Here is a 26650-nt window from a genome sequence, read left to right on the forward strand (position 1 = left end):
ACCAGGGAGACAAGAGAGAAGGTCAGCCACGAAGGACCACACGTGGCCACCTCACTGCCTGCTGTGCTCTTCTACAACCTAATTGGATCTCACAACTACCCTGGAGTTTCCCACAGGTTTGTAATTTGGAGAAAAAAAAATCCCACTGGGGCATGTGTTCCTTCTCTCTTTGGAGACCTCAAGACACAGAACATCTCCTGATCTTCCACATCTTGTGCTGACATCCATTCTGGCACATCCCAAAGATGCAGACAGCCAAATCAGTTGCCTTGGGGTAGGCCCTACTCCCACGGAAGCATTTTGCCCACCTGCCTGAGTGGAGACTTGAATGAAGGGGAGAGAAAAGACTGAATTCCGAGGTCATGAATCTCCCCTACCAGCAAAATGAAGCCGGCCAGCTCGAGCTCTTCCTGGCTCCTGGATTCAAAGGGAAGGGAGACCCCACCTTCGCCTCGTGTTATTAAACATAAGATCTACAACCCTCAACCGCCAGGATTAGGATTCCAGGATGTCTTCCAAATACGCAAGTCAACAGAGCCAAAAATCCTCTACCCTCTTCCTCTGATGCCACTGCCAAAAGCCATCATCAATAATTAAGAGGGAAAGTGACTCCATGGATTTACATAATTAAAAGTAGTAATTAAAATATTTAAGCACGGGTACTATTGAAGACCAGAAAAATGCGGTGGCAGCGGGTGGAAACGGAGACATCCCACAGGGCTCCCTGCCAAAAGGAAGGGGAAGGAGAAGGGCAGAACATGAGGAGGGCTGCGATGAAGGGAGGGATGGGTGGGGGGCCCCCACAGATGTGGGAAGTGTCACTGGCTGCCTTAGAGCTTCCTGGTCTGGAAGGGGCTGTCGCACTGTCTCGGCAGGCAAAATCAACAGAAAAGTCTAATTAGAAAATCTGCACCCCTTGCATTACAACTATGGGCTGCTACACTCGCTTGGTAAAGATTTAGGGGAGAGACCAGTGAAGGCCACGTTCAGTAGATGTTATCCTGGAAGTCAGAGCGTGTTTTTCTCGATGGGCATGGGAGCATCTGCTTGGTCCTTGATGCCACTCTTGTGGTGAAGATCTGTCTGTTTTCAGGGATGAAATGGCTCTTCTCAACTACAATGCTGGCAGGGAGGGTGAGATGCCGCACTGAGATAGCCAGGCCTTTGAAGCATGGCATGGTAATCTTGGCTCAGTTACACAGTTGAAACATTTGGGAAGTCTTCTCTTGAGTAAGAAGAGCAAGGGTGGAAGACAAGGCAAATAAGTAAAATGTGAGGGGTCAAACTCGGAAGGACTAGGTGATGGCAAGGATTGGACTTTGCTTCCCAGTGCTGGCTTACCAACTATAAGAAACTACAAATGTGACCTTGGAAGGAGTTGGATTAGATAGCAAAGAATGGCGTGTCCTCTGCCAGGGGTCAAGGGGTCTATAGTAAAGCTAACAGACAAAGCACCCCATCTTTTTTCCTAGGAGGAACTTGTGGGGAGAGGCTTTCTGCTGGTTCTGGATAGACTGTATTGGTGTTTCAAGAACATATTGGGTGAGCTGCCTAATTTCAGGTTCTGAGGTTGTCCTCAAATATTTTGATGGTTGGGTCTCAGGTAGGAAACTCATAATATGAGTCAATCCCTGGAGAATAAAACCAAGGTGATCAGCAGAAGCCACACCAGGCCCGGTCTCCACATCTGAGATCAGATCACCTCTCATCCTCATCCTCCCAAGGCACCTCTAAATCTACACCATTAAGTTGGTGGGTTGGAGGAGGGGGTGGATCTACCAAAGAGCTCCTTGCTGCCTTTGAACCATTTGATCATCGTGGCTGGCCGGCTGGCCATGGACGTGCAATTCAGCTCTATCTCCTCTCCTTCCACCGCAGTGTCCTTCTGGGATTCAATCCTCAGGTTACGTGGCGGGACTGGAACGAAACAGGTCAAAAACACAAAAGGGGACAATCTCAGTGACTTGTAATCCAACAAGGCACCATTAAGAAATTTACCAGGATTTTAACACCAAAGCAGCTCTTACCTGCATTTTCAGAGCTCCTTCCTGTTCTTTGACTTCTCTGGAGCACCAATTCCCCATTTTTACTACCCACAAATACTGAATGACATTACATATTCTAGCGGGATGACCAAGGCTGACTAAGAGAAGCAGCGTGATTTCTCTCCTAAAAAACCCCAAGCCAGAATGAACCCAGAAGTCAATTCTGATTTTGTGTCTGCCTCTATGGACGCAATGATGTAATGTCTTCATAATTAAAAGGGATACACAAAAAACAAACCACAAGACTGACCTGGATAACTTTCCTATATTGGATTTACAAAAGCGACTTGTTAAAGCTTTGAAGAATTTTGTGAGAAGGGACAAAGTAGAAATGAAAAGAGATCAAATTCTAGGACATTATTTGAAGGGACTAAAGATCAAGATTGTTAAAAGTAAAACGAAGAACTTTAAAGTTGGTTTTTTTGATCAAAGTTAAAATAGGTATGTTGTTATCTCTGGTAACCTTAATGGGCTTTACTGATCAGGGCTGCAGCTGAGGCTTTAAGGATTTGTTTACAGATAAGAGGTGAGATTTGGGAGGAAGAGATCATGTGTTTTTTAGAGAAGGTGGTAAGTTTTTATACTTGTGATGAAGGGGAAAGTCATTTTGCTATATATTTCTTTTATTTTTCTTTACTATATTCTCATTTCTTCTTTTCTGTTTTTTTCTTTTTCTTTCTGGCACTTCCTAGTTTTTGTTCCTTTCATTTTTTTAATATTAGTTTTATCTCTTTAATAGTAAATCTTAATCAAATGGCTATTTAAAAAAATCCAGAACTTCAGAAATGACCCCCACCTTGTAAATCGCAAAGAGGCAGCATCCATATGCCCAGAAGAGTCGTTATGGCTGCAAAAAACCATTTTTTTTTTAAGAGGGGGGAGATTTCTCCTTCCTCTTCAAGCTCGCATTCTGTGCAGGCTTCTCATATTAGTGACTCTCAAAGCCGAAGGGATGAAACAAATCCAGCCGCGTCTTGAACTGAGGATAATCTGAGGCATAACTAGAGAACCGTGAACCAACGAAAACATCTGCAAGAGGACCCCCCCAATCCCTTAGAGAAGAGAGAGAGAAAGGGGGGAGGAGGGGAGGGATGGAAGAGCTGGGCGGCTTCTACTTTTTAATCAGCGATCCCGGCATTAAGAGATGATTGCTGGCATTTAACAAAGCTCTGAAACAAAGATTTAAATTCGTGTTGTTGCGAATAAGTGGCTTTTTTGGTTCTGATTTGTTCTGATGATGCGGTTGAGTGATTCAGCTAGGAAAAACAGGGCGGGGTTGTTTTTTCTCAGCTGAGGAGCAAGGATATTCCAAAAATCATCTGGGGGTTCAAAAAAGCGGAAGAAGAAAAAAGTTGGCCTCCGACACCTTCCAGGCTGGGCAAGGACGCATCTCACAGCAGTCGTTTCTCCCCAACTCTCCCAAGAAATGCCAGGGCTATTCACTCTGTGTGTGTGTGTGTGTGTGTGTGTGTGTGTGTGTGTGTGTGTGTGTGTGTTCAGCATGGAGGGTATCCCAGGAGATGCCTTTCAGCAAGGCAGAAGGCAATCTTGTTGGGTCCAGGAAGGGAAAGGAGCCCAGTGTGGTGGTCCTCCAGCAGCCTGCGGAGCTGGCAGCGGAGTCAGACAGTGAGGAGGCTGAGGAAGAACATGGGCCAGTCCTGGAGGCTGGGGAAGGCCCGGATGAAGGCTCTGCGTCGGAGGCAGAGATGGGGCCAGGGCCATCGGGGAGTGATGTGCGGACTTCGGAGCCTCCAGAGGCTGACAGCAGAGAGGCAGAGGAACAGGAGGAGCCTGTTCCTAGTGCACGCATGAGAAGAGCTGCCAGAAGGCAAGAGCAGCTAAAGTAAAAAAGGACGACTCAGGAGTAAGGCCAAGAGACGATTGGCCCCTCCCATAAGGCTTAAAAGACCAGCAAAGGCTCTTGGGCTCTTTGTTGGAAAACAACGTTGATAGATTTGTTTCTTGTCTTGCTGCATTTATTTCTTGTCGGCGTCTTCTGCTTCTGAACTTTTGCCAAGAGAAGCCTTTGGCAGGTTGCCTAATTAGACCAAGGTTGGTGATAAGGCTGAAGAATTGTGTTATGAAGAATTTGTTTTGAATTAGTTTGGAGTTAATTCTCAGCTCTTCTAATAAAGTCTGTTTGTTTAGAACTGATTGCGTCTGATAATACCTACTTGGGCCTGGGTCACAACACTCCGGAGGAAAAGCACAGCCCTTCTCAGGGCTCCAGTCTCAGCCAGGCAGGAAAGGAAGGCTGGCCATGAAGCCACACTAGGAAGCAATTCCCAAAGCTGAAGTAGTCCAATTTGTAATTCACACTGCAGGCTAATTTTAAACTCTCATAATATACTATCAAACTAAGAACTGAACCTCATGAAATGCAGAAGGAGAGGAGAACCCCGGTAACTAATCAACGAGAGCAATCTCACTTGGAGATTTCTTGCTGCAATTCAAGCTCCCTCATTACCAAGAGCATCAGAGGCTGCCATAATCAGAAGCCGGGGCTCTTGCGGAATTCGTTAACCACTATTGATGGATCCGCTCAGCCCACGGTTACTTTTGGGAATGACGAGGAACCGGAGGACAGTCTGGGAGGACCAGTTCCCCAGCTGGCTTGGTGGCAAAAGTAGGGCTAGACTTCCTTAGCCCAACAGAAAAGGAGGCGGGGAGGCATTCGTAGATGGCATAGGATGGGCTAAAGCCTGAAGAGCAAAGAGCATGGAAGGTCTGCTCCTTCAGAGAAGACCTGGTGAAATGGCAAAATTGGCTCAAAGAAAAGAACCTAAGTACTTTTGTTTCCACATGGAAACCGCTTCTGAACTTTGTGCCTGATGTGGAAAAGAATGAAACTTTGATTTTGGGTTTCCCAGATTGACTGATAAGATTTCTGTAGAAATGACTGGTTCATACAATTGTGGTAAAACAAAAAGTTGTGATTTGTTGTTAATGCTTTATTCTACTGCAACAGATAAGAGTCGGAAGTCAAGGTTTCTTTTTCTTTTCCTACCCTTCCTTACTTTTCTTCTCCCCTTTTCCCTTCCCCTACACTGTCCTCTTATTTGCTTTTGTATTTTGTATTTTATAATACCTTAAAACTTAATAAAAATGTTAGAGACAAGAGAAGACTGGGTGTACACCATTAAATGGCGCAGGCTTTCAGGTTGAAGGAGAACACGTTTTATCTTCATTTTCTCTACATTCTGGCCCTAAATTACACTTTAGTTGCTTCTTCCAGCTTCCCCTTTTGTCACATCCGTCCTAACCCCCACAGATAATGGGGTCACGGACTTCAGAGTACGATGTAAGCCGTGAGGATTTCTTTCAAGGCTGCGGAATGGATGGCAAGAAAACCCTGGACCTACCCTGCTTTCTCCAACCTCCTCCTGATGCCTCCAAAGGAGCTGAAGATGGAGATGGGATTCTTACCGAGCACCGTAATGGTCATGTAGTACTCTTGTGGGGGGTCCGTGTAGAGCTGGCAGAAGTATCTTCCCTCATCCGAAATGGAGACGTTGGTCAGTGACACTCGGAGCTCGCTGCTAGAGAAATTCACTAACTGAAACCTGCTGTCCTTCAAGGCTGCGGAAGGAAGAGACAATGGGAATCAGGCCGAGGGAGCACAAAGGAACTCCAGAGCTCAAAGGGTTTTGACTGGCAAAAGCAACTGTTCCCTCTTCCCCACATCCTCTCATTTCCTATTGTTCCGCTGCAATTTGGATTTAACCAGCAGGCTTCCTTGCCAATCAAGATAAATAAACAAATGCCCCTTAACAAGTACTTGTAATTACTTCCTACAGCTTATCCCCCCCCCTTTCACTCTGCTTGTTTAGCACACAAATAGGTTAGTAAATTGGCTGCCCAAGATGGGGGGGGGTGTCCTTTGCTGGCTGGGCCACCTAGAGGCTGCAAGCAAGGCACAATAGCACTTAGACTTACATATTTGCTCCATAGTGCTTTGTGGCACTCCCTGAGCAGTTCACAGAGTCAGCATATTGCCCCCCCACCCCCTAATTTTACCAACCTCAGAAATATGGGAGGCTGATTCAACCATCAGAATCAGAATCAGAATAGAGCTGGAAGAACCTTGGAGGTCTTCTAGTCCAACCCCCAGCTGAAGCAGGAAACCCTATTCCAAGTTAATTGTTCTCACGTTAGGAAGTTTCTCCTCAATTCCAGGTTGCTTCTCTCTTTGGTTAGTTTCCAACCACTGTTTCTTGTCCTGCCTTCTGTTGCCCTTAATCCTTCTTTTCTGTAGACTAGCCATACCTTGAGCTGGTCAGGATTGAACTCCAGGCTGTGGGCAGAGTTAGACTGCCATACTGCATTCTAACCACTGTGCCAACCACATGAAGATGACAAAACCTGTGGCATGTAAACAATCAACCCCAGCAAAAGAACAAGAGTGCCAACTGCCCTAGAAGGCTGATCCTGGCAGCCAAAGGGGGAGAGAAACATCCTGGGCCTCCCAAACCCTTCCCCCAAATATTGAGATCAAAGAGGTTGGCCGTTGGCCTTGAACTCACGTCTGAAGTCTCTGAAATAAATAGTTTGCCTGTTGGGATTCAAGAGCTGAATCACGGAGTCGTCGCTGTTTTTGACTCTGCAGCTGATGGTGGCCACCTCTCCCTCTACCACGGTTACATCCTCTGTCACCAAGTTCTGTCCATCCCCTGAAGAGGTGGGAGAGAAAGAAAAGCAGATGTCAACCTTGGTAGGTTTGGCTTTCTTGCCTACCCGCTCACAGAGAGCAGGGCTGGCTGAGGGTCTTGGCTGAGCCAGCCGTTCCGGCCGTGGGTGTCCCAAGACTGAGGTTCAGCACACTCAGCCAAAGGTGTGCAAAGTCAGAAGATCGTCACAGAATTCCCAGGGAAGTGGCACGTTAACTGTGAATTGAAGGTTGGTGCATGAAGTCCCTTGGCTGACTTAATTGACGTCCTTGCTCAGAATATTTTATCTTACGGAAGATTTTCCCCTGATTTGCTGGTTCAGATGGACAGCACCTGTCTTACCTCTCTGCTGCTAATCCTTCCTGCCCATCCACCAAGATTTCTCCTCAAAACAGAACCCGGAGAATTAGTGCAGCAAATGAGGCTCTTCGGTTAAGATTTGTCCAAGCTCACGCTGAAAATGGCTGGCAGTACAGGCGTAATTATGTAATTATATTCTTAAAAATTTATATTTCACATCACTCCCTGTGCAAACCCATTTCAAACAAACACCAGCGTGCAATCAATAAAAAACACACAGATTAAGTCCATATTCATTAAAAAGAGTGGTGGGGGGGGCAAGGGAGGAAAACAAGAAGAAAACCATTTAATGCAGATTTGGAGAGTGGGTGGGGGAAGGTTGGGTTAGACGAGAAATCGAAAACACATCACTAATGCACAGTGTGTGTGTGTGTGTTGTTGTTGTTGGGTGCCACAGCAGAGCATCTTACTGTCCTGGATTTTCACAATGAAGCAGTGAGATGGGCTGTTTCTTAAAAACAACAATTCCAGCTGCACAAACCGAACTCCTTTCAACCCCCAGGCAGGAAGGCAGAGAGGGAGGAGAAGTGCAGCCCTCGACTCCCCGCCCAGTTTGGCCCTCAAGGGGGTTTGCAGGATGAGAAACAGGCCAGGATTTGGGGTTGGCTTTCTTCTTAGCAAGGGCCGCCTTTGTTTTCTGTGCCGCCTCATTTCCTTTTCTGCAGAGAGAACCCAGAGACCCTTCCGGAAGCGCCTTTTCCCATCCAATCCCTTCCTTTTCATTCCCCATGTTTAGGGAAGGGCCCATGATGTCCCTCTGACCATTCACCCCCCTCGTTGGCCCTTCCCTCCCTCCTGCAAAGCCCTCCCCGCTGTGCCAAGAAATGCAGCAAGTCCAGGCTTGCTCCCGAGTGGAAGGGTTTGGGGGGAATCCCCCCCTTGAGGACAACATCACTGCCTCCCCCCCACTGGCAGGAGGGGGTGGCAAGGGGGCTGCAGGGAGCCACAACAACTGGGCAAGGCAGCTTTCTTTCTTCACAGCAGAGAGTAGGAGAACAGCTGCACAATTTCAGTTGGGTTCTCAAAAGCTGGCAAGGGGTTGCCCCCAGGTCCTCTTTGTGTCAAAGCCTCTCCTCCCCCCCCCAACCTCATCCCCCCCCCAATAAACCCACCTTCAAACCATGTTCCATTCCTGGCCTCTTCCCCATCTATATAGTTTTCTTGGCATCCTATGGATGCCACTTACGGTCTTTTTCTGAGACAATGATTGATGGACAGGAGACCACCCAGTCCATCTGCAGTTCAGAAAGACACAGGTGGTCCCCCTTCAGCTTAGCTGATCTCAGATCAGAAACGGTCCAGGGAGTTCCCCCCCCCCCAGTTGAGTCTGTGCCAAACCCACCCAATGCACAAATCCGAATTGATGTTGTCCTTTGATAGCGACCGGCAGCTGCAGAGCAGCCGAGGGAAAAATTTGCACAAGAGATTTGCCTAAAAAGCCACAAAGAAGAGGGCGCTTCGTTGGGCGGCATTTGTTTCCAGGACTGGCTTTCCCTTATTACATTTAAAAGAGGAGGGGGCGCTGCTAAAGCCCAAAGGCCCAGAACAAAGGAAAGCAGCATTCATGGCCTCTCCATGCACCGACTGGCTGGGCAACATTTCGCCTTTTCTTTTCCTTGTTAGAAATAAAACACCCGTAGAATTTTAGGCAGGTTTTACTGAGTCAGTCAAGGGGACCAGGAACCTCTGCATGCTGGTACTTGACCCCAAGAATTCAAAGTTCCCTTTGCTACAACAAACACAGGAGTGAGAGTAAAAATGTAAGAAACTCCACAGCAAACTCCAAAATGATGATCAGGTTCGCTCCAGAATTATTGATTGAGACCCATGGCTTGTTTTAACGGCTAGGGATGCTTCTGACCTTTGTTTGCAAAGCGCCTCGAGTCTGTGCTGATTTAGCGGTATATAAATAGAATTAACCACAACAATATCCATTTAATCCCCATGTTTATGTCACAGATCGACTGTGGACAGATCCGGAGTGCAGTGCAGCTTAAAGGCCGCGAATGGGCAACCGCTTGTCTAGAGGAGAAATCCAGGCTGGGGTTGCTAAATGCATGAAGAGATGCCCCTCTGTTCTTTCTCATAGGACTTTGGCATTGCTCAATAATAATAACACAATACAAATACACAAATGTTAAAACAAACATTCCCCCACCCCAAACATTACAAAGATGTAAGGCGTAAGACTTTGGATGCCTATTAACCAGGATGGCTCAGAATCCAGAAATCCCCATCAAATTAGATGCTTGCAAAAACTCCACCTCTCCAGAAATATTATGCAAAAAATATCTGGACCTCAAGAACCTGTTATACATGGGCATCAACTTATGACCGTAATTAAGACTGTTAAGTTATGATCGTCCTAAAGCAAGTCATTCGTGTGACTAATCCAATTTTACGACCTCTGTTCGGAGCCGTCGATAAGCAAAGCCCCTTGTAGCAAATACTGGTTTTTATCAATCAGGTGATTGTGGGACCCTGCAAAGAGTCTTTTTTTTTTTTTTTTTAAATTTGATTTATATGCCGCCCTTCTCCGGAGACTCAGGGCGGCTTACAAGGCATTAAGCAATAGCCTTCATACTTTTGTATATTTTATACAAAATCAGCTTATTGCCCCCACAAACTGGGTCCTCATTTAACCTACCTTAGAAAGGATGGAAGGCTGAGTCAACCTTGAGCCTGGCGAGATTCGAACCTGCAGAAATTGCAGGCAGCTGTGTTAATAACAGGGTGCATTAAACCACTGTGCTACCAAGGCTCTTAAATATGGGCTGGTTGCCGAGTGCCCAAAATCTGGTTAGGTGACCATGGACTCGGTGGCTGTCAGAACTTCGGAACTGGGTCTTTAGTACCTTTTGAGGAGTCTGTCCTAACTTTGAATGGTCAGTAAGTGAACAGCCATAAATCAAGGATTACCTGTAGGGAAATGAGGAGATATCTGGTGAACCTCTGAACAGAACTTGCTGGCCCATGTTAGCCTGCTGGACTGCAGTTTCAGTCCCAATCTATTGCAAGTTTTGTGTTGCTAATTTGTGTTGCTAACTGCTCACAAACAAAGAGAAAATCATTTCTCCAGCGCAAGCCTGCAGAGCCAATAGCCGAATCTTTCATAATGCTATCAAACCAAAACTAATGAGTACTGCAGGGAGGGGAAAAAATTCTGCAGGAAACTTCCTATTTTTTTCATCAACCCAGAGCTCTCAGCAAATTAAAGTCATTAAGATTTGATTTCCATCTCAGCCATTATCACCATATTCTTTTAAACATTTACTTGAAGACAATCCTATCTTTCAATTAATTAATCTCATCTCCCCCCATTTACCCAGTTTTATATCAAATCAAAATCCTATACGAATTAATAAGAATTTATGGGGGAAGCTAATTTGGGAATAGATAATCTGAGGTTCAGGACAGTGAAGTTGTTGATTTAAGAAATACCGTTCTCTGTGTTGGAAATGGCCAAAGGATTTCTAGGGCAGTAGAAGAGGAGAAGAAAGCATTTCCAGGTGGCCATTCTTGTATGTTCAAAAGTTGTTCTCAGATATAAATCCAACCACCAAATACTCACTGAGGATTAGAATTTGAACTGTTCCCATGATATCTGTTGCCCTGAAACTTCACAGGAAGCTTCCTATTGGGATCATGGGAGGCTGTTTCCTGCCAGGATCCCATGAGATGGAAATGCCTTCCTTTAGACTATTGGGAGAGGCATCTATACAGAATAACAGAGTTGGAAGGGACCTTGGAGGTCTTCTAGTCCAACCCCCTGCTTAGGCAGGAAACGCTACACCACTTCAGACAAATGGTTACCCAACTTCTTCTTAAAAACTTCCAGTGTTGGAGCATTCACAACTTCTGGAGGCAAGTTGTTCCACTGGTTAATTGTTTTCACTGTCAGGAAATTCCACCTTAGTTCTAGGTTGCTTCTCTCCTGGATTAGTTTCCATCCATTGCTTCTTGTCCTGCCTTCAGGTGCTTTGGAGAATAGCTTGACTCCCTCTTCTTTGGGGCAGCCCCTGAGAGATCGGAACACTGCTATCATGTCACCCCTGGTCCTTCTTTTCATAAGACTAGACATATCCAGTTCCAGCAACCGTTCTTCATATGTTTTAGCCTCCAGCCCCCTCATCATCTTGGTTGCTCTTCTCTGCGCTCAACATCTTTTTTACGTTGTGGTAACCAAAACATCTGCAGAGCTCCCCATATCGGCTTCTTTGCTGAAGACTTCCTCCTCTCCAGTCACTTAGAACAGGCAGATGATGCAGGCAAGGTGGTACTCCAAGCATCCTCTGCAGACCCCCTTGGAAATTGACTTCCTTGAGGCCTTCTAGTTCAAAAGGGGGGGGGTTGAACTAAGGTATGGGCTGCAAGCCCCGATGGTTTAAAGTCCCCCTACATTCCTGCCTGCCTCTTTCTCTCTTTAAAAAGTTTTTTTTTTTAATGAAATCAGCAATGCAAAAGAAAATTCTTTGGTAAACCGTATCTGACGAAAAAACACCACACAAGCAATACATTTTGGTCTAAGGATGGGGGTAGAGAAGTGGAATATTTCTGGCAGATATTCACAATGCACATTTCCCCCCCAATTAAAGTTAATTATGCCCAAATGGAACACATGGTAATCTGTATGCTTTCTTTTTCACTCTTTCTTTCGTTTAATTAATCTGCTATTGTAATTTTTAATGTTAAGTTAGAATCCTATCTTCCCAGCTTGGATATTCACCATAGAAGCTTCTTGATGAGTTTTAAATTCCAAAAGGTTTTTAACTACGCCGTTTAAGGATGTAAGTCACATAACAGTCCATAATAGCTCCTTTGGAATCATTAGAACTCAGAGTAAATAGGAGACACCCTGGCAATAGTGCGAAATGCGTGCTGGAGGACGGCTCTGTCACACAAGTGGGGCTCCCTTCTGCGTTCGATCAGCTCCATGGGCATCTCCTACACTTCCTCATAGCATCTTCCTGACAACGATTAAAGGCGATTGTCTCCACTGATTGCCTCAGAGATCCTCCTGCTTGATTTGGTGAGGCAACAAAGTAAACCCATCAATGCGAAAGCAAAAAGGTTCAAACAAATCCAGGAAAACAGCCAAATTTGGAGAAAGTCACTGGTCAAGAGCGGGAAAATCAGGAAGTCCAGGCCGTTGAAATGAATAAAGAGGTTTACTACAAGTTTGTGCTCCTTGCAAGAATCTAAACTACGGATGGTCAAAACAAATAGGCGGCAGATAAGAGTCAATGGGATTTAAGGTGGGCTGATTTAGATCTCTTGTGGGCATGAAGTGATGCAATGATGCACTTAACCCCTCCCTCTCATTCAGACTGGTCTTCTTCAAGATCAGCCCTGATGTGTGGAAGGCTCCGTCTACCCTGCTTCCACACTTGGTTGGGCTTAAAAAGCGAAAGTTTGCAGAAAGAAGTTCATCTCTTTATAAGAAGAGATAGGATTACCTCAATCGGTGGCTGAAGGGATTGAATGTGTGGTCCAACAGACCAGCTTCGAAAATGGCTTCCCACCACCTGGTGGTAGCATCTATCCTGGTTGGTTCTTACTTACTTTCTGGTGGGGAGGGAGAGAATAACCTGAAGGCCAGTTTTTCTCCTCCATGACCCCGCCCAAATATCCCGGGGATTCCAGAAGAGCCTCTTGGGTAGCACAGACCCACCCTGGGGAGGGCCTCTTTCTCTCCCTGTTCCAAAGAATGGCCGTGAGGCATCTCGGGAGCCTAGATGACGCTCATTGGGTTGCTCGCTCTGTCCTTTAAGATCTTCTGCTTCTTAATGCATGTGTTTCAATTCTGATATGGTGCTCATTAGCTTTTAATGTCACTTTACGCTGTTTTGATGCTTTGGGGAGTATACTTTTATTGTTGCTTAATGAAAGTTAGCTGATGGGATTGCACTCTGGCCAAAAGAAAAAGCAATGCGTATCATCCAGCATTATCCTCAAAAACAGAACGTCTCAGGCAGATGGTTCGTTTATGATTTTTTTTTTTAATGATTTAGATTTTGGCATAAATAAAATACTGAAAGCATTTTAGAACTCACCCACTCCCCGAAAGGGATATACTTGGGGTTTTAATTGTTCTATCAAATGCTGAATTGGGTGCAACTGTAACGGGCTTTCCTTCGGCCACAAGAGTGCCAGGGGTGGGTTCCTCTCAGTTCCGCCAAGCCGGTAGCGGTGACGATATGACATCACCGAACTGATTCTGCCCCCCCGCCCCCTCCCACCCACCCCTGCGTTATTCTTACCTTTCATTTGGCCCCACCCCTAATCTATTGCTGCCTCCTGAGTCCCAGGTGATGGCTAGAGGGAAACAAACTGTTTAAACTCTTGCCCTGGAGCTTCAAAGGGCCGCCCTACAGCTGATCAGTGTTAAAAAAAAAACAAATGAGTAGATCAGTGCCTGCAAAAATACATGAGTAGATCGGTACAGCCTGGTAGACCAGTACCTCTGCTAAATCCTAAATAATTGTCACATGGTCATCAAGCCACGCCCACAAAATGAGCCACGCCCACAGAACCGGTAGTAAAAAAAATTAGAACCCACCCCTGAAGAGTGCCCTTTTAATCTAATCTTAATCTAATCTAATCTGGGCTTCCAAAGGAAGGGATCCCTTTCCCAGAGTCCGCTCCCTTTGGCTTACATTCCAGAAAGCTCTAATCACTAAATGAAATCCACAAATGTAAATGGCTGTCAAACATAATATAGTTGCTACGCTTTAAAAGACCCCGCACTTATCGTGCCTGAAATATTATGACTGAGATGCGCTGGTGAGTTTAACAAATTGGAGAAATGCAGGGCTTGGTTGATGTAGCAACAGGGGAGAGGGAGAGAGACGGATTCCGTTTGCACCTTCCCTTCATTGGCTCTGCGAGGGAAGGAAAACGGGAGGAGGCTTCTCAGCTGTGATGGAGATTAAAAAAAAAAAAATCTGAGCAGCAGCTCGAAGACTGGATGGACATCTCACAATGGCCGGTTGCAAGTTGCCCGCCTTTGCAATGGGTGGAACGGAGACATCCTTGGTCTCTTTCCTAATTGTATTTCTTCCGGTATAATGACAAACCAATGCTTCCTCTTTCAGGCTGCTTGATTGATGCTCCAGCAAAATACAGATAGGCTACGCAGGGAGAGTGAAGGTAAATCAACAAAGAGGAAATTACTTCTGGAATTTCTTGAATCCCAGCTCATAAATGAGGATGGGTCTTTTTCTTCCAAAATGAGATCAATGGAGGCTTTGCGACGGCTAGGCCTGCAAAATAACACAATTTGTTTGGCTCTATCTACGGAGCTAAATTGTGCAGCAATTCAACTGGCAGTGAGGCAATACTTCTAGCGTGTTCAAAACACTCCCGTCCCTTTGTCTCAATGGGCTCAATCCAGGGGTGAAATCCAGCAGGTTCTGACAGGTTCTGGAGAACTGGTAGTGGAAATTTTGAGTAGTTCGGAGAACTGGCAAATACCACCTCTGGCTGGCCCCCAAGTTGGGTGGGAATGGAGATTTTGCAGTATCCTTCCCCTGCCACGCCCACCAAGCCACGCCCACCAAGCCACGCCCACCAAGCCACACCCACAGAACCGGTAGTAAAAAAAATTGGATTTCACCACTGGCTCAATCTGCCTGCGTGAAGGGGGCTGGCATTTGCTGTTCAGCTCCCTACAACTCTTTGTGATTTGACAGATGTCTATTTTAACAGATTAACAAGAGTTGGAAGGGACCTTGCAGGTCATCTAGTCCAACCCCCTGCCCAAGCAGGAGACCCTACATCTGCCTCTACCTAGGATTGAACTCACAACCTCCTGATTGTAAGGCAAGAGCTCCACCTCTAGGCCACCGCAGAGTCATCACTTGAATGGGATTGGCTGTCAGCAGCTGCTCCCAGGAGTTCTTGTGAGCTCCTGCTTGTGTCGTTGTTGATGGTATCTTCTCTTCTGGGGGCCTCTGCTTCGATTGCCTTCATTTTTTCCTAGTATTAGAATCGGCTCTTATGACTCTTGTTTTCATGCTATCTGTCCAAAATATTTAACCTCAATTTCATTATTAGTACTTCAGTGAGCACACTGGCCTTACTTCTGGTAACACTGAACAATCTGTTCTTTTTGCAATCCAAGGGGCCCTGGAGACATTTCTCCCACACCAAAATCCAAAGTCATTTCTTTTCCTTCATTTGCCCTTTCCGATGGCTCAGATCTCACAACCCTACCAATGTGACCCCAGTAACATGCAGAAGGCTTCAGAAAAGCTAAGTGGGATCAAACCCCTTCAGAATGTAGATGGAAGATATCCCATGAAATCTTCCAGGGATCTCCCACCCCAGTTAGGACTGGGAAGCTAAAGAAATATCCTCTAACAAGGGAGGAGTGAACGGCTTCCACGGTGCTGTCAAAAAAGTTACATGAGGTCATCGGGCATGGAGACTCACGTGACTTTTCATAGGCTTATAGATCAACCTATAACCTTAGCAAAGTGGTTTCCATTCCTTTCTCAAGGTCAAATAAGGAAGCCCCTGTTAGTTTCACGTAACTGACAGCAACCTTGGTCTCCCTTCTGTCATAAATCACACCCAGCTTTAACTTGGGTCATACTCAGGTTCTCCTGGGAAGCCTAGTAGTGTTACACGTACTCTGTCACACCTCTGTACCACGTAGGGACAGATGTTTCTTTAAGGGGCGTTGCCAAGAAGTGAAGCACTCCAGCTGCCTTCCAGTTTGACACCTGGTCCAAAGAGCATCCAGGGGAACCAAGATGGCAACCAGCAGAGAATTCTCGCTTGTGAAGCCCCTCAGAAAGGATTCAGTTGGACAATAAAGTGAATCAATTAAAAAGTACATCCCAGATCCTGGTAAGAAAACCAAACCTCTATCTGAGCAGGTCCCATCTGGGATCTTGCCTGAGGCATGCACAACATCTGTGTCTCCATCTCTTCCTGGGTTCTTTGGTGAGAGGCATATTCAGGAATCAAAGCCGACTTCTCCAACCTCCTCTGATCTGCAGTGGGACCGTCACCCTCCGAGACGCAGAGGGCTGAAATAGGAAGCTGGCTGTGAAAAGTTGGGGGAGGAAACGCTGCCTCTGAGCCACCCCTTGTGGGCTTTGTTAAGACTATCACCACAAGTTGCTCCATCTGGGTGGGAAATCGTCAGGCTGTTTTAAAAAACGATGCTCAATTACAAAAACTGAAAGTTTTGAGAAGAATGGACAATGTATGTTAATTATGCTGACAATATAAAACATTCTCTTTCAATGGAGTTAATTTAGTGACATCTGTTCAAGTCCAAGAAAATACAAGGGGCGATTTAAGACGAAGCTGTCGGGAAGAAAACATCAACATGATGTGCCTTCCTTTCGCTTTTTCCGGCCAGAATTATTGCAAGAAAATAGGAATGACAAACCCGCCTGATGCATTTTAGCCTTTTCAAATATGCAGCAGCAGCAGGACTGACAAGGCCACGTGGGTTTCGTGAAGGAAAAATGCAGCCGCTGCTCTCTAGATATGGCCCACGTCATCTACATGGATCCGTCTTCAAGCAAGATAGGGCTTTTTGGCAGGAGCCACAATGAGGGCAGAGAAGGAAGAAGGGGGCTTTTGGGGCTTGGGGAGGAGGAGGGTGGTGAATGAAACCAGGAGGAGACTGACTGTGCCAGAGCTCCTCCTGGCCATTCATTGCTTTGCTTTTCAGAAGCTTCTGGTTGGCTTCCCAAGAACAAAATCCTGAACAAGAAGTAGAGAGATGGTATGTTCTTGAGAACTTCCCTCAATGTGATATCTTCTGGATCTGCTGGGACTCTCCTGCCCAGAATTTCTAATCATGGTCCTTGTAGTTGAGTCATTTTGGAATTTTATCGACTGTGATTCCAAAACATTTGGAAAGCACCATGTCAGGAAAAACGTTTTTGAGTATAACTTCTCACTCTGTGCACCCCAAACACTGACCTATGCTTCCCCAGATGATTGTTCAGCACAGGATGAATTGCACAGCAGGTACCAGAAACGAGTCCTTCACAAAATGTCCACTTCATGACGTCCGATTGTTCTCCATAAAGAAGCACTCATCTCTTTCACAAAACACGTCTTGCTTCTTAAACACCCTGATGAGGACACTTAAAGCAGAAGATGTGTTTGATGGCCCAGCGCATTTTATGAAATCTCTTTTACCTTCATTATCTGAACAAGGCCTTCTCTTTCCTGAACTCAAAGCTTCAAGTTCAAAACACTTAAGAGGGTCACAGAAGATAAGCCGTGATTCTCTTCTCCAGTGGACCTGCAATGTTTATTTTGCTTACAGAACACATGGAAATGAAGAGCTCCTTTTCGTGCCATCCTTAAAGCTGGTGCATCTTTCAATTAAAAATGCTCGTCTGCAATGCTTCTGAAGCGATATTATGTGGAATGTCATTTAGCTGAACCACCTGAAGATCTGAGATAACATTTTCTGTTGATTTGACATCTACTCAATTTCATTCACTGAAGAACTGCCTTATTGACAAATAAAGAGGAGACGCTGCTCAACTCTCCTCAAATGTCAGACTGAAACTGGGGAGAGTGGGTAGAAGGAGAATCACTTCTGGTGAAAGGTTACAAAGAATACAAGCGTTTAAGTGAAAAGGCACTGAAGATTTTATTGGCTTTTCCATATCTGTATCTATATCTATTTGTAAAGGTGGATTTTCAACATTCACAACTACCTCGGCCAAACACCAAATTAGTCAAACCATCAGACGAATTTTATGATTTTAGTACATCGCATTGATGAAATATGCAACCCTAGCCATGTTCACACAGCCTTTTGACCATCATCTATATGTTAAAGATAAAAAAATGAGCATTGTTAAAAGTGTATTTTATTGTTCTTTTTATCTCTTTTTAAAAATGTTCCTTGTTAAGAAAAAAATTGGCATTGCAAAGTCATCCCAATGATTCCTCACCCCAAAATTATCTCTTCCAGCCACTTCATGCAGACGTTGAGTGAAATGGGGGGAGACAGAAGCCATGTAGTATCCCAGATGGGAGCAACTGTGGGCTCAACATTCTTCCTCACAAATAACTAACTGGAGTTAGAGAAAACGGGAACATAAAAATCAAGGAACTCTAAGCAAGGAATCCACCTCATATCTATCAGCCAATGTATTATGGCCATTTAGTCTTTTTTGAGATGACACGGGGGTTAGTCCCCAGCTGGAGAACCCCCTAGGTCAAAACCTCATTGGAGATGGCAGTTGCTTCTCCCAGATGCCCTTTTGGGCTACCAGATGACCCAATGAAGACAGAACTAAGAAGCCTCTCATGGAAGTAACCGCTGAGTGCCAAGACCTCCTCAAAACTCATGAAGCTTTCACATGACGTGGAAGCCCAGGCGGAGCAGAGACCTTGCAATGGCCCCACTGAACAGTCTCTAAAGAAGTTTGGAAGACGGCAGATGGCATGACGGTATCTAATGTTTCCCTAAGCAGGAATCAACTGACGGAGACAGGGGCATTTATGGAAGATACGGCCACTATTTTTTACTTCAAACTCTACAGTACTGAAATCTAAGATGAGGGTCCTCAGACCTCAACCAAGTATCTAGGATCTCCAATGGAAGGGGCCAACGGTTTTTGCAGACAGAGCTTGTGGCAGCTGCAGTCACCTGGGTAGTTTTGCTCTTCTTAAAAAGCAGTAAAACTCTGGACTCGGCTGTTTACCATGCCTGCTTCAAGGGCATTTTTAAGGCCAAGAATCAGCATGTCCGAAATCTGACTGAGAGGAAAATTTGTCTGCGTCTCCCAAGTCACTTCTCCTGCCAACCGGAGGCTCTGAAAGTGGCCCAAACCCAATCTCACATCGAACACGGAGAGCAGGAAGGGTTCGTGTGGAACGCTACCATAGTAGGGGGTCACCATCCACGGACATCACCCCAAAACTGCATGAAATGTGGGTGGGGTGGGGTGGGGAGCAAAGGGGAAGGGAGAGAAAGTGGGGCTGCCGCGAGCAGATGGAAAACAGGACATTTTGTTCATGAGACAGGTGTAAACAGATGATAATGATCAGGCTGAACAATACCGCAAGGTGAAAATTGCGTTTCTCACAAAAGGAGCCAAATGGGCCTGGATTATTATGTGAAAGGGGCAATTTCTTAGTGGAAAATTAGGTTTCGGTGACTCATGCCTGCAAGCTTATTGTGATGGGTTTTCATCCGCATCGGGGGCCATTCAAACACGCAGAAGCTGCCAGAGTGAAGACTCTGTTCCCACAAACTTCTTCTTTTCAGCTCTGACCTGAAACCAGAGGCAATTAAACCAGTAACTGTGAGGTTCAAAGAAGCCCTTGAATCTCCGAATCAGAGAACACGACGGCTCAGCTGGCGCCACAACTTGCACACAACCTTCTTTGGCATCACCGCTGACGAGTGGGGAGAGTTTAACCAAGGTCACTGGCAGCGTTTGGCCCAACGGTTCAAGGGACACCGAACACAGCACAGACACACAACTCTTGACTTCTGTAAAAACCCCTTATAATCTCCACACTCGTAACTACCCCAGGAAATGTTTTCCAAATACTGAATGGCCACTCAGGACAACCAATAAGAGAAAAGTCCCCTGGGTCGTTTTTGAAAGTCTTGAACCAAAATCTGGTTTATGAGCAAGTGCTTGGTTGTAGAGCGAGGCAGTGGCTGATGGTGGTTACAATTCACACATTATCCTGGCAGTGAGTCATAGATATCACTGCCATAGATATTAGGAGCCTGAGTGGCGTAGGAGGCTAATGCCTCCTACTGAGGCAGCATTTAACATCCAGCTGCCTGCAATTACTGCGAGTTCAATTCTCACCAGGCTCAAGGTTGACTCAGCCTTCCATCCTTTCTAAGGTAGGTAAATTGAGGACCCAGTTTGTGGGGACAATAAGCTGACTTTGTATAAATATACAAAAGGATGAAGGCTATTGCTTAACGCCTTGTAAACAGCCCTGAGTCTCCGGAGAAGGGCGGCATATAAATAAAAATAAATATAAATAGATATGCCAGGACATGTCACATACACGGCCATCTCCCACACATGACACAAAGTGTATCGTGCTAGAGTGAAAATAATTAATCAAAGGGGTTAACTTTTTTTGAGAGAGGGAGGGAGGGAGGGAGGGAGAGAGAGAGAGAGAGAGACCTTTCATTTCCTAAAGCAGAATTTCCCTTTAAGACACATGGACTTCAACTCCCAGAATTCCCCTAGCTGCCTGGGAACTCTGGGAGATGAAGTCCCCAGGTCTTCAAGTGGCCAAGGTTGGGAAACCCTGTCCTTAAAGCATAAAAATACATCCAAGCTTTTTTTTGGGTGGGTGTGTGTGTGTGTGTGTGAAAAAAATCCACCTGCATGTTCCAAGACTTTCTTTTAGTGGACCCACTTCCCAGCAGATGATTCTCCCGATTAACTGCTGGAAGGAACCAACGTGGCTCTCTGATTTGGGGGCCACCCTCTCGGCTCCCCTCCAGTTCATGGGATTGCAGCATTTCCCACCTCCTGACCACAGCTCTCCATTACCTGAATCCAGCCACATCAAGTTTAGATTTATGACTTGCCAACTGTGTTGTGATTAGGTGTCATCCCTGTCTCTATGCTCCCCCTGATATTGATAGATAATATTCTATGGCAGTGCGTTGCCTGACCTTTCAAAGGTTACTGCCAGTAGATACTCCAAAATCAATATGGATCTTATCTGTCACAACCCTCAAGAAAAAACATTACCAATGAGATGGGCCACTATGGATTCAGACAGAATGAAGAAAACACTTGGTGTGGAACCGTTTCTCTCCCCCGCAACCCCCGTCCCCACCCTAATTCTGCTCTGAAGACCCAGTTTTTCATTTTTATTCCTTGCTGGAAGAAGAGAAATACATTTCATAGTGAAGAGAAAATTTGTCTTTTATACTAGCTGACAAGCTCATGTTCCTGGATAACATTAAAAAATATGAACTGTGAGCTTCAACAGAGTACACATAACTATCGCGGTAATGTCAGGGAGGTTAAGAAAGGAAGACACGCTGGGTACATAAGTACATATATTCCTACTGGGTCAAGGGGAAAAAATCCCTGACCTACAGACTTTTCCAAAACAGATATTTCAGCCTTTTCAGGTGACTAAAGAGGAAGGAAGAAGACGAAAAAGAAGAAAAAAGAACAGAAAACTGTCCCTTCTTCAGCTGAAGGACCACCAACCAGTTGTCCTCTCTCTCCTGCAAGGGCCTTGCTTACACATTTGCACACCCGTGTTTGTGCCTAATATTTGACCCAGGCAGGAACAACCTACCGTTTGCCATGAATAGAACGAGACGGGCTGTAGCTTCCTCGGTCCCCGAAATAGGCCATGATTCTACCGGGAGAAAAGATGAACCAGAAACCAAAGTACCTTTAGCCACGAGAGACCAAGTGGAGAAAAAGCAATGGCAGCCATTGGGGAGGCTTTGCTTCTATGCATCAGAAAGAGCAACCGATTAAAAATCATGCCACTCCCGAGCCCAGGGGAAGCAGAATTTTCTCCAATACATCTCTGTTTTTTTGGGGGGAAAGGAGCCAGTGGCAGAAAAGACAAGATTAAATATCCACTTATATTTTTACAGAGGCAAGTATGCTTGCCTGCAAGACTTCCCACCGGCAGACATAATTGCAAGTCACAGGAGGACTCCCACGTGGTCGCCTTATGCCTGCAAATAAGTTTTTGAAAACTCAGTTGAGAAACAGATTGCCAGCCAGGCCTGAGGAGCACGGAGGAACATCTGAGCACCCAACGTGCCACTGGAGTCTTCCAATAAGCCATTCAACAAGGCACGCCGAGGTCACCAAAGTCAGGTGCAGTCAGAAAAGATTTAACAGTCGTTTTCATTTAAGGTTCTCATTTTGCTCTTTCGCTCACCAAAAAAGCACCAAGATGAAGGGGTGAGGCGGAGATTACAGTTCCTAGTCCCAAGAACTCCATCCTCAGAAGCCTACCGCTACCTACCACAGAGAGGAGATTACGACTTTTTTGTCTCATCTAGGACCAAAGGTGCTTTTTCTGGAGGCAACTGGACTTCCTTGTTTTTTTCTTCGAAGACGTTTCACTTCTCATCCGAGAAGCTTCTTCAGCTCTGACAGGATAGTGGGGAATGTCAGAAGGATCCTGTCAGCTGAAGAAGCTTCTTGGGTGAGAAGTGAAACGTCTTCAAAGAAAAGAACAGGAAAGTCCAGTTGCCTCCAGAAAAAGCACTTTTGGGACAACCATGACCTGGAAGACTGTGAATCTCTACAGTCTCATCTATGGCTTTACAATATTGGTACATGGAGACATTTTATTACTCTGCAATATAGAATTGGGTTGGAAATACCAACTGGATTATATTTCAAAGTCAACTGAGAAACCTGAACAAAGAATCAATCGGCATCAATTCTGGCCAGAAATGGCTCTTTGTTGCCTCCAAAGGATAAACAAGCTCCGCAACCCCAAAGGGCTGATCTTCAGTGGACCCAGCTAGTAGGACAGCTCAGGAGAGGGGAAATGGGTGAGAAGAGAGTGCCCTAAACTTGGCTTGTTGGCATCCTGAACACCCCAGCATTTTACCATAGACCCCATTAGTGCACATCTCTATAGGAAAGAAGAAGGACTGTGTGGGCACCTCCAGAACAACACTGAAGTGGCTCTTTCTGTGGTTCATGCACCAGACATTATCTGAGGTGGCCTGTGGAGTGTTGTCTTTAAAGCACCACCAGAAATAGGCAACTCAAAACAGGGGAGCTACCAAAAGGGCGAGAGAGGAAGGGAGGTCGCCCCAAGAAAGCAGCAAATGTGGAGAACAGCTGCCCTCTTTAGCCTATCACCACCAAGACATCTTCTTAATCTTCATTAGACTCTGTCTTTCACCCATCTGAACTAATTCAGACTTTTATCTTGGAGTAAAAGGTAAAATACAGAGACGACCACAGAACCCGTCCGCCTTGCCCCACACGGTATCTTCCTCGTGTTTTGAATTAGCACTCGGAGAATCCCTTGGTTAGGGGTTACAGCACAGGAATGGTGATCTAACACCCCAGAGGGCAAATAAAGGAGAAAAAGAATCCAACACAAACACACACAAGCTCGACGGTCCCTGCAGATAAGGGTTTACAGTTTGACACCACATCTCAAGGACTCTGCCCAGCCCCTTATTTATCCCAGCATGTATGTTTCTGTGTTTTCTTCCAATGCTTGGTTAACACAGGACAGTAAGCATTGGGGGTTGGGGGAGACGGGCAGGAGGCCTGGATGTGCAGGCTGGCATCTCTGCAATGTCCGTTTTGTGTTATTTTTTCCCCTCCAGAATTTAAAGCTGTCAGCCTCCCCCTTGCAGGGATACAACTTAATGAGAAATCCTGTCAGGCCGGCTCCTTTGTCAGCCAGGATGAATCTCTAACTTGGCTTTGTGAAGGAAGTCGCCAGAACTACAAAACACTGTCGAATCGCTGGCTGTCTCTTCCAAAGGTCAGAATGAATATTGATGCTGCACAGTCAGAAGAAAGGAAAGGCTATTTGACTGTTCTTCCTTCCCCTTTGGAGAAATGGGCGAGGGGGGTGGCAGGGCCCTTCAAAGGACACCCCCCTCCTCCTCCTGGAAGCTCAATTGGGCTTTTAAGATAAAAGACCCTCTATCAGACACAGGTACCAATCAATCAATCAACTTTATTACAGTCATTGATCAATTCTAAAGAGAAGACCAATTCCGAGACAGCAGATAAAAATCGAAATAAAACCAAATAACAGAAAATTGATGTGGTCCAAGGGCTGCGTATTTTACAAAAATAGTAGAGCAAAATTTGGATGCCTTCTACGAAATGAAATCCCCATGTCAAGGCTGCAATCAGGAAGGCCAGCCTTTTTAACATGGTTACGGCTGATGAATGTTGCTGGCATAACATCTACTGCTCCTTCCCATCTTTCAAAGCCAAAACATCTTTATTTTAGAGGGCAGCACAAGCCGGAACGTTGGTAAAAATGCAGTTTTTCTTTAGGAAACCTTCCGTTCTGTCAATACTTTATCATATCTGCTTTAAAAATGATGAAAGCGTGCCATCCAAAGCACTGGGGGAAAATACAATTAAGGTGCAGTATGGCCTGTCAAAGTAATGCAGGAGTCTCATCATAGGAAATTAATGGGAGAAGATTCCCACGTGAAAGGCTGCCTCGTTCTCTTTCTCGTGTGTTTTTAATTGATTCGCTTATTGTGATTTTTGTATCTTTTTCTGCTGTTGCGCGAGCCACCTCGGGCATCCCTGAAGTGGAATGGCAGGATGTTAATTCGATAAAACCAACATAGCATTCAGCCTGTTTCACCACCAAGCAGGGTGCACACAACCGATTTTGGCACCTCTTTTCCATCGTGTCTTTTCTCCTCTATTCAAAATTGTTCAAGCTTCAGAAAATGATCAGCTCTTCCTAAGAACAATTCAGAAGCAGAATGGGGACACAGTTCTGTCCGAAGGGTTAAAACCAAATAGGATTGATGGATTGATGGAGAAGAGACTGATTATTATTTGGGGAGGTGATTAAAAACCCTGGCTGGTTGGGCCAAGTGAATTAAATTTAATATAGGCGGTTCTCCAGTTGATGGGAGGGGTGAAGGGAAAGTTTCCTCTTTGCCCAGATGCAAAAGCAGCTTCTCGGTAGCCCTCGGCCACGGGAAGATGGACAAGCCACAAACACCTTCTCCTGGGGGGCTCCTCACACTCCAAGTAAGACACTAACACCCACATATTCGGTGGCGGCTCCTCTCCCAAAATCACGTGAGCAAATGAACTTGTTAAGATTCTGCAGTTCTGCACGAGGGGCTCTGCTGAAGAGCGGAGGGGGAGGGGGGAGAGACACTGTGCCAATCAAACAGCCATGATTAAAACCTACTAATTTAAATTTTTAATGAACCAAACAGCAAAAGCGCAGGAGAACATCTTATACTAGATTAACTGAAATTCATTAGCATTCCACTGGCTTGTGAGACCCTCCGAGTTTTCTTAGAATACAGATGGGTACGACGGCTTCCAAGGCTCTGGATATATAGGCTGGTTTTGCTCACATTTCTTCTGCAAGTAAATACTCTGTGGGACACACCCACGAACGAGATCTGAGCCAGGCACAACTGACAAAGGTGTCACCTTTTCTGGTTTTCAAAGAGAAAGCGATCCATGGCCTCCGAATGAAGAGAGTTGGCTAGAAGAAACGGTGACAGAACGCTCCTTGTTCTTCACTAGCAGAACAAAGGAAAGCAACGTTGGACATTTTTCACCACCAATGAAAAGAGACAGACGGGAAGAGGAAGGACGCAACTGAGAAGTCAACTGGGTTGGGAAGGAGGATCTGGAAGATTCCGGGTGAAGACCTCTACGGCTTTCAATGGTTCAAGGGAAGGCAAGCAGGAACCCTCTCAGTACTCTGTAGATCAGACCCTCTACTTCCATATTACAGATCCATGGATTTACCTCAAACCAGGGGTGAAATCCAGCAGGCTCTGACAGGTTCTGGAGAACCGGTAGCGGAAATTTTGAGTAGTTCGGAGAACTGGCAAATACCACCTCTGGCTGGCCCCAGAGTGGGGTGGGAATGGGGATTTTGCAGTATCCTTCCCCTGCCACCAAGCCACGCCCACCAAGCCACGCTCACAGAACCAGTAGTAAAATAATTTGGATTTCACTACTGCCTCAAACCACTAATTTTTAGTGCAGAACAGAATCAACCAGCCAAGCTTTATTCTCTGCGTCCTTAAGCTAAGAATAATTTGCAACCTGTATACAGTTTCTTCTCATGCCTGGTGTAGATGCCTCCCAATGTCCCAAACCAGGTACATGCCCTGTGTTGGGGATAAGGCCCCTGAAAAGAGCCACAAAAGGGGTTGTACAACTTGTGTGACTTTGCAGGCTTAGGGATGCTGAGTTCTGCTTGGCCAGGAAGAAAGCAAGTGCAAAGAAACAAGAGCACTTTAAATATCAAATCAGGCTTGGCGGGTGATGAACGGAAGCTCCAAAGTCCATCCATTCATAAGTTTTAAGCTCCGGTTGTGATTTGATTTATTTTTCTGATAAAGGCTACATAAAGCTACTTTGCTGTATTTATTATTTGAGAGAGGATGGGAGAATGTTGATTTAGTCCTCTACCTGCCAGTGCTGAAGTTATAAATGTAGGGGGGGAGATTGATGCAGGGGTCTTACATAGTAATCTACTCACAATACAATTTGGTTTTTCCACTACACAGAGGACACAAAAAGAGCTGTTCTCTGCTGGGAGGGAGGGAGGAAGGGAGGGAAGGGGGAAGGAAGAAAGGAAGGAAGGAAGGAAGGAAGGAAGGAAGGAAGGAAGGAAGGAAGGAAGGAAGGAAGGAAGGAAGATGGGAAGGAAGGAGGGGAAGGGAGGGAGGGAGATGGAGCTTAGGGTTTTTCAGATGCAACAGATGTCAACTCTTACAATCCCAAAATATCATAGTGCAGTTAACTGGGGATAGCAGTTCATGGATAAGAAGAACAGAGTTCTAGTCCACCAAACAAAAAAAGCCACAATCATTATTAAACCTTTCAGAGAAATCTGTCATTTCATTGGGCACAA

The 26650-nt window shown here is 45.6% G+C and overlaps 1 protein-coding gene across 9 annotated transcripts in view; it reads right to left on the reverse strand.

Moving 5' to 3' along the window:
• CADM1 (cell adhesion molecule 1) overlaps positions 1–26650 on the reverse strand; it is a 204096-nt gene that overhangs the window by 48317 nt on the left and 129129 nt on the right. For all 9 annotated transcript variants that reach the window (XM_087875991.1, XM_087875987.1, XM_087875989.1 and 6 more), the window contains exons 2-4: positions 6569–6715; positions 5472–5624; positions 1780–1917 (exon numbers count right to left, since the gene is read on the reverse strand). In XM_087875991.1, coding sequence (XP_087732117.1) covers positions 1780–1917; positions 5472–5624; positions 6569–6715 — 438 coding nt within the window. The remainder of the gene's footprint in view (positions 1–1779; positions 1918–5471; positions 5625–6568; positions 6716–26650) is intronic.

The sequence above is a fragment of the Pantherophis guttatus genome, chromosome 9, assembly GCF_059756535.1.
Source record: "Pantherophis guttatus breed Tessera chromosome 9, ASM5975653v1, whole genome shotgun sequence".
In the NCBI taxonomy this organism is placed as follows: Eukaryota; Metazoa; Chordata; class Lepidosauria; order Squamata; family Colubridae; genus Pantherophis; species Pantherophis guttatus.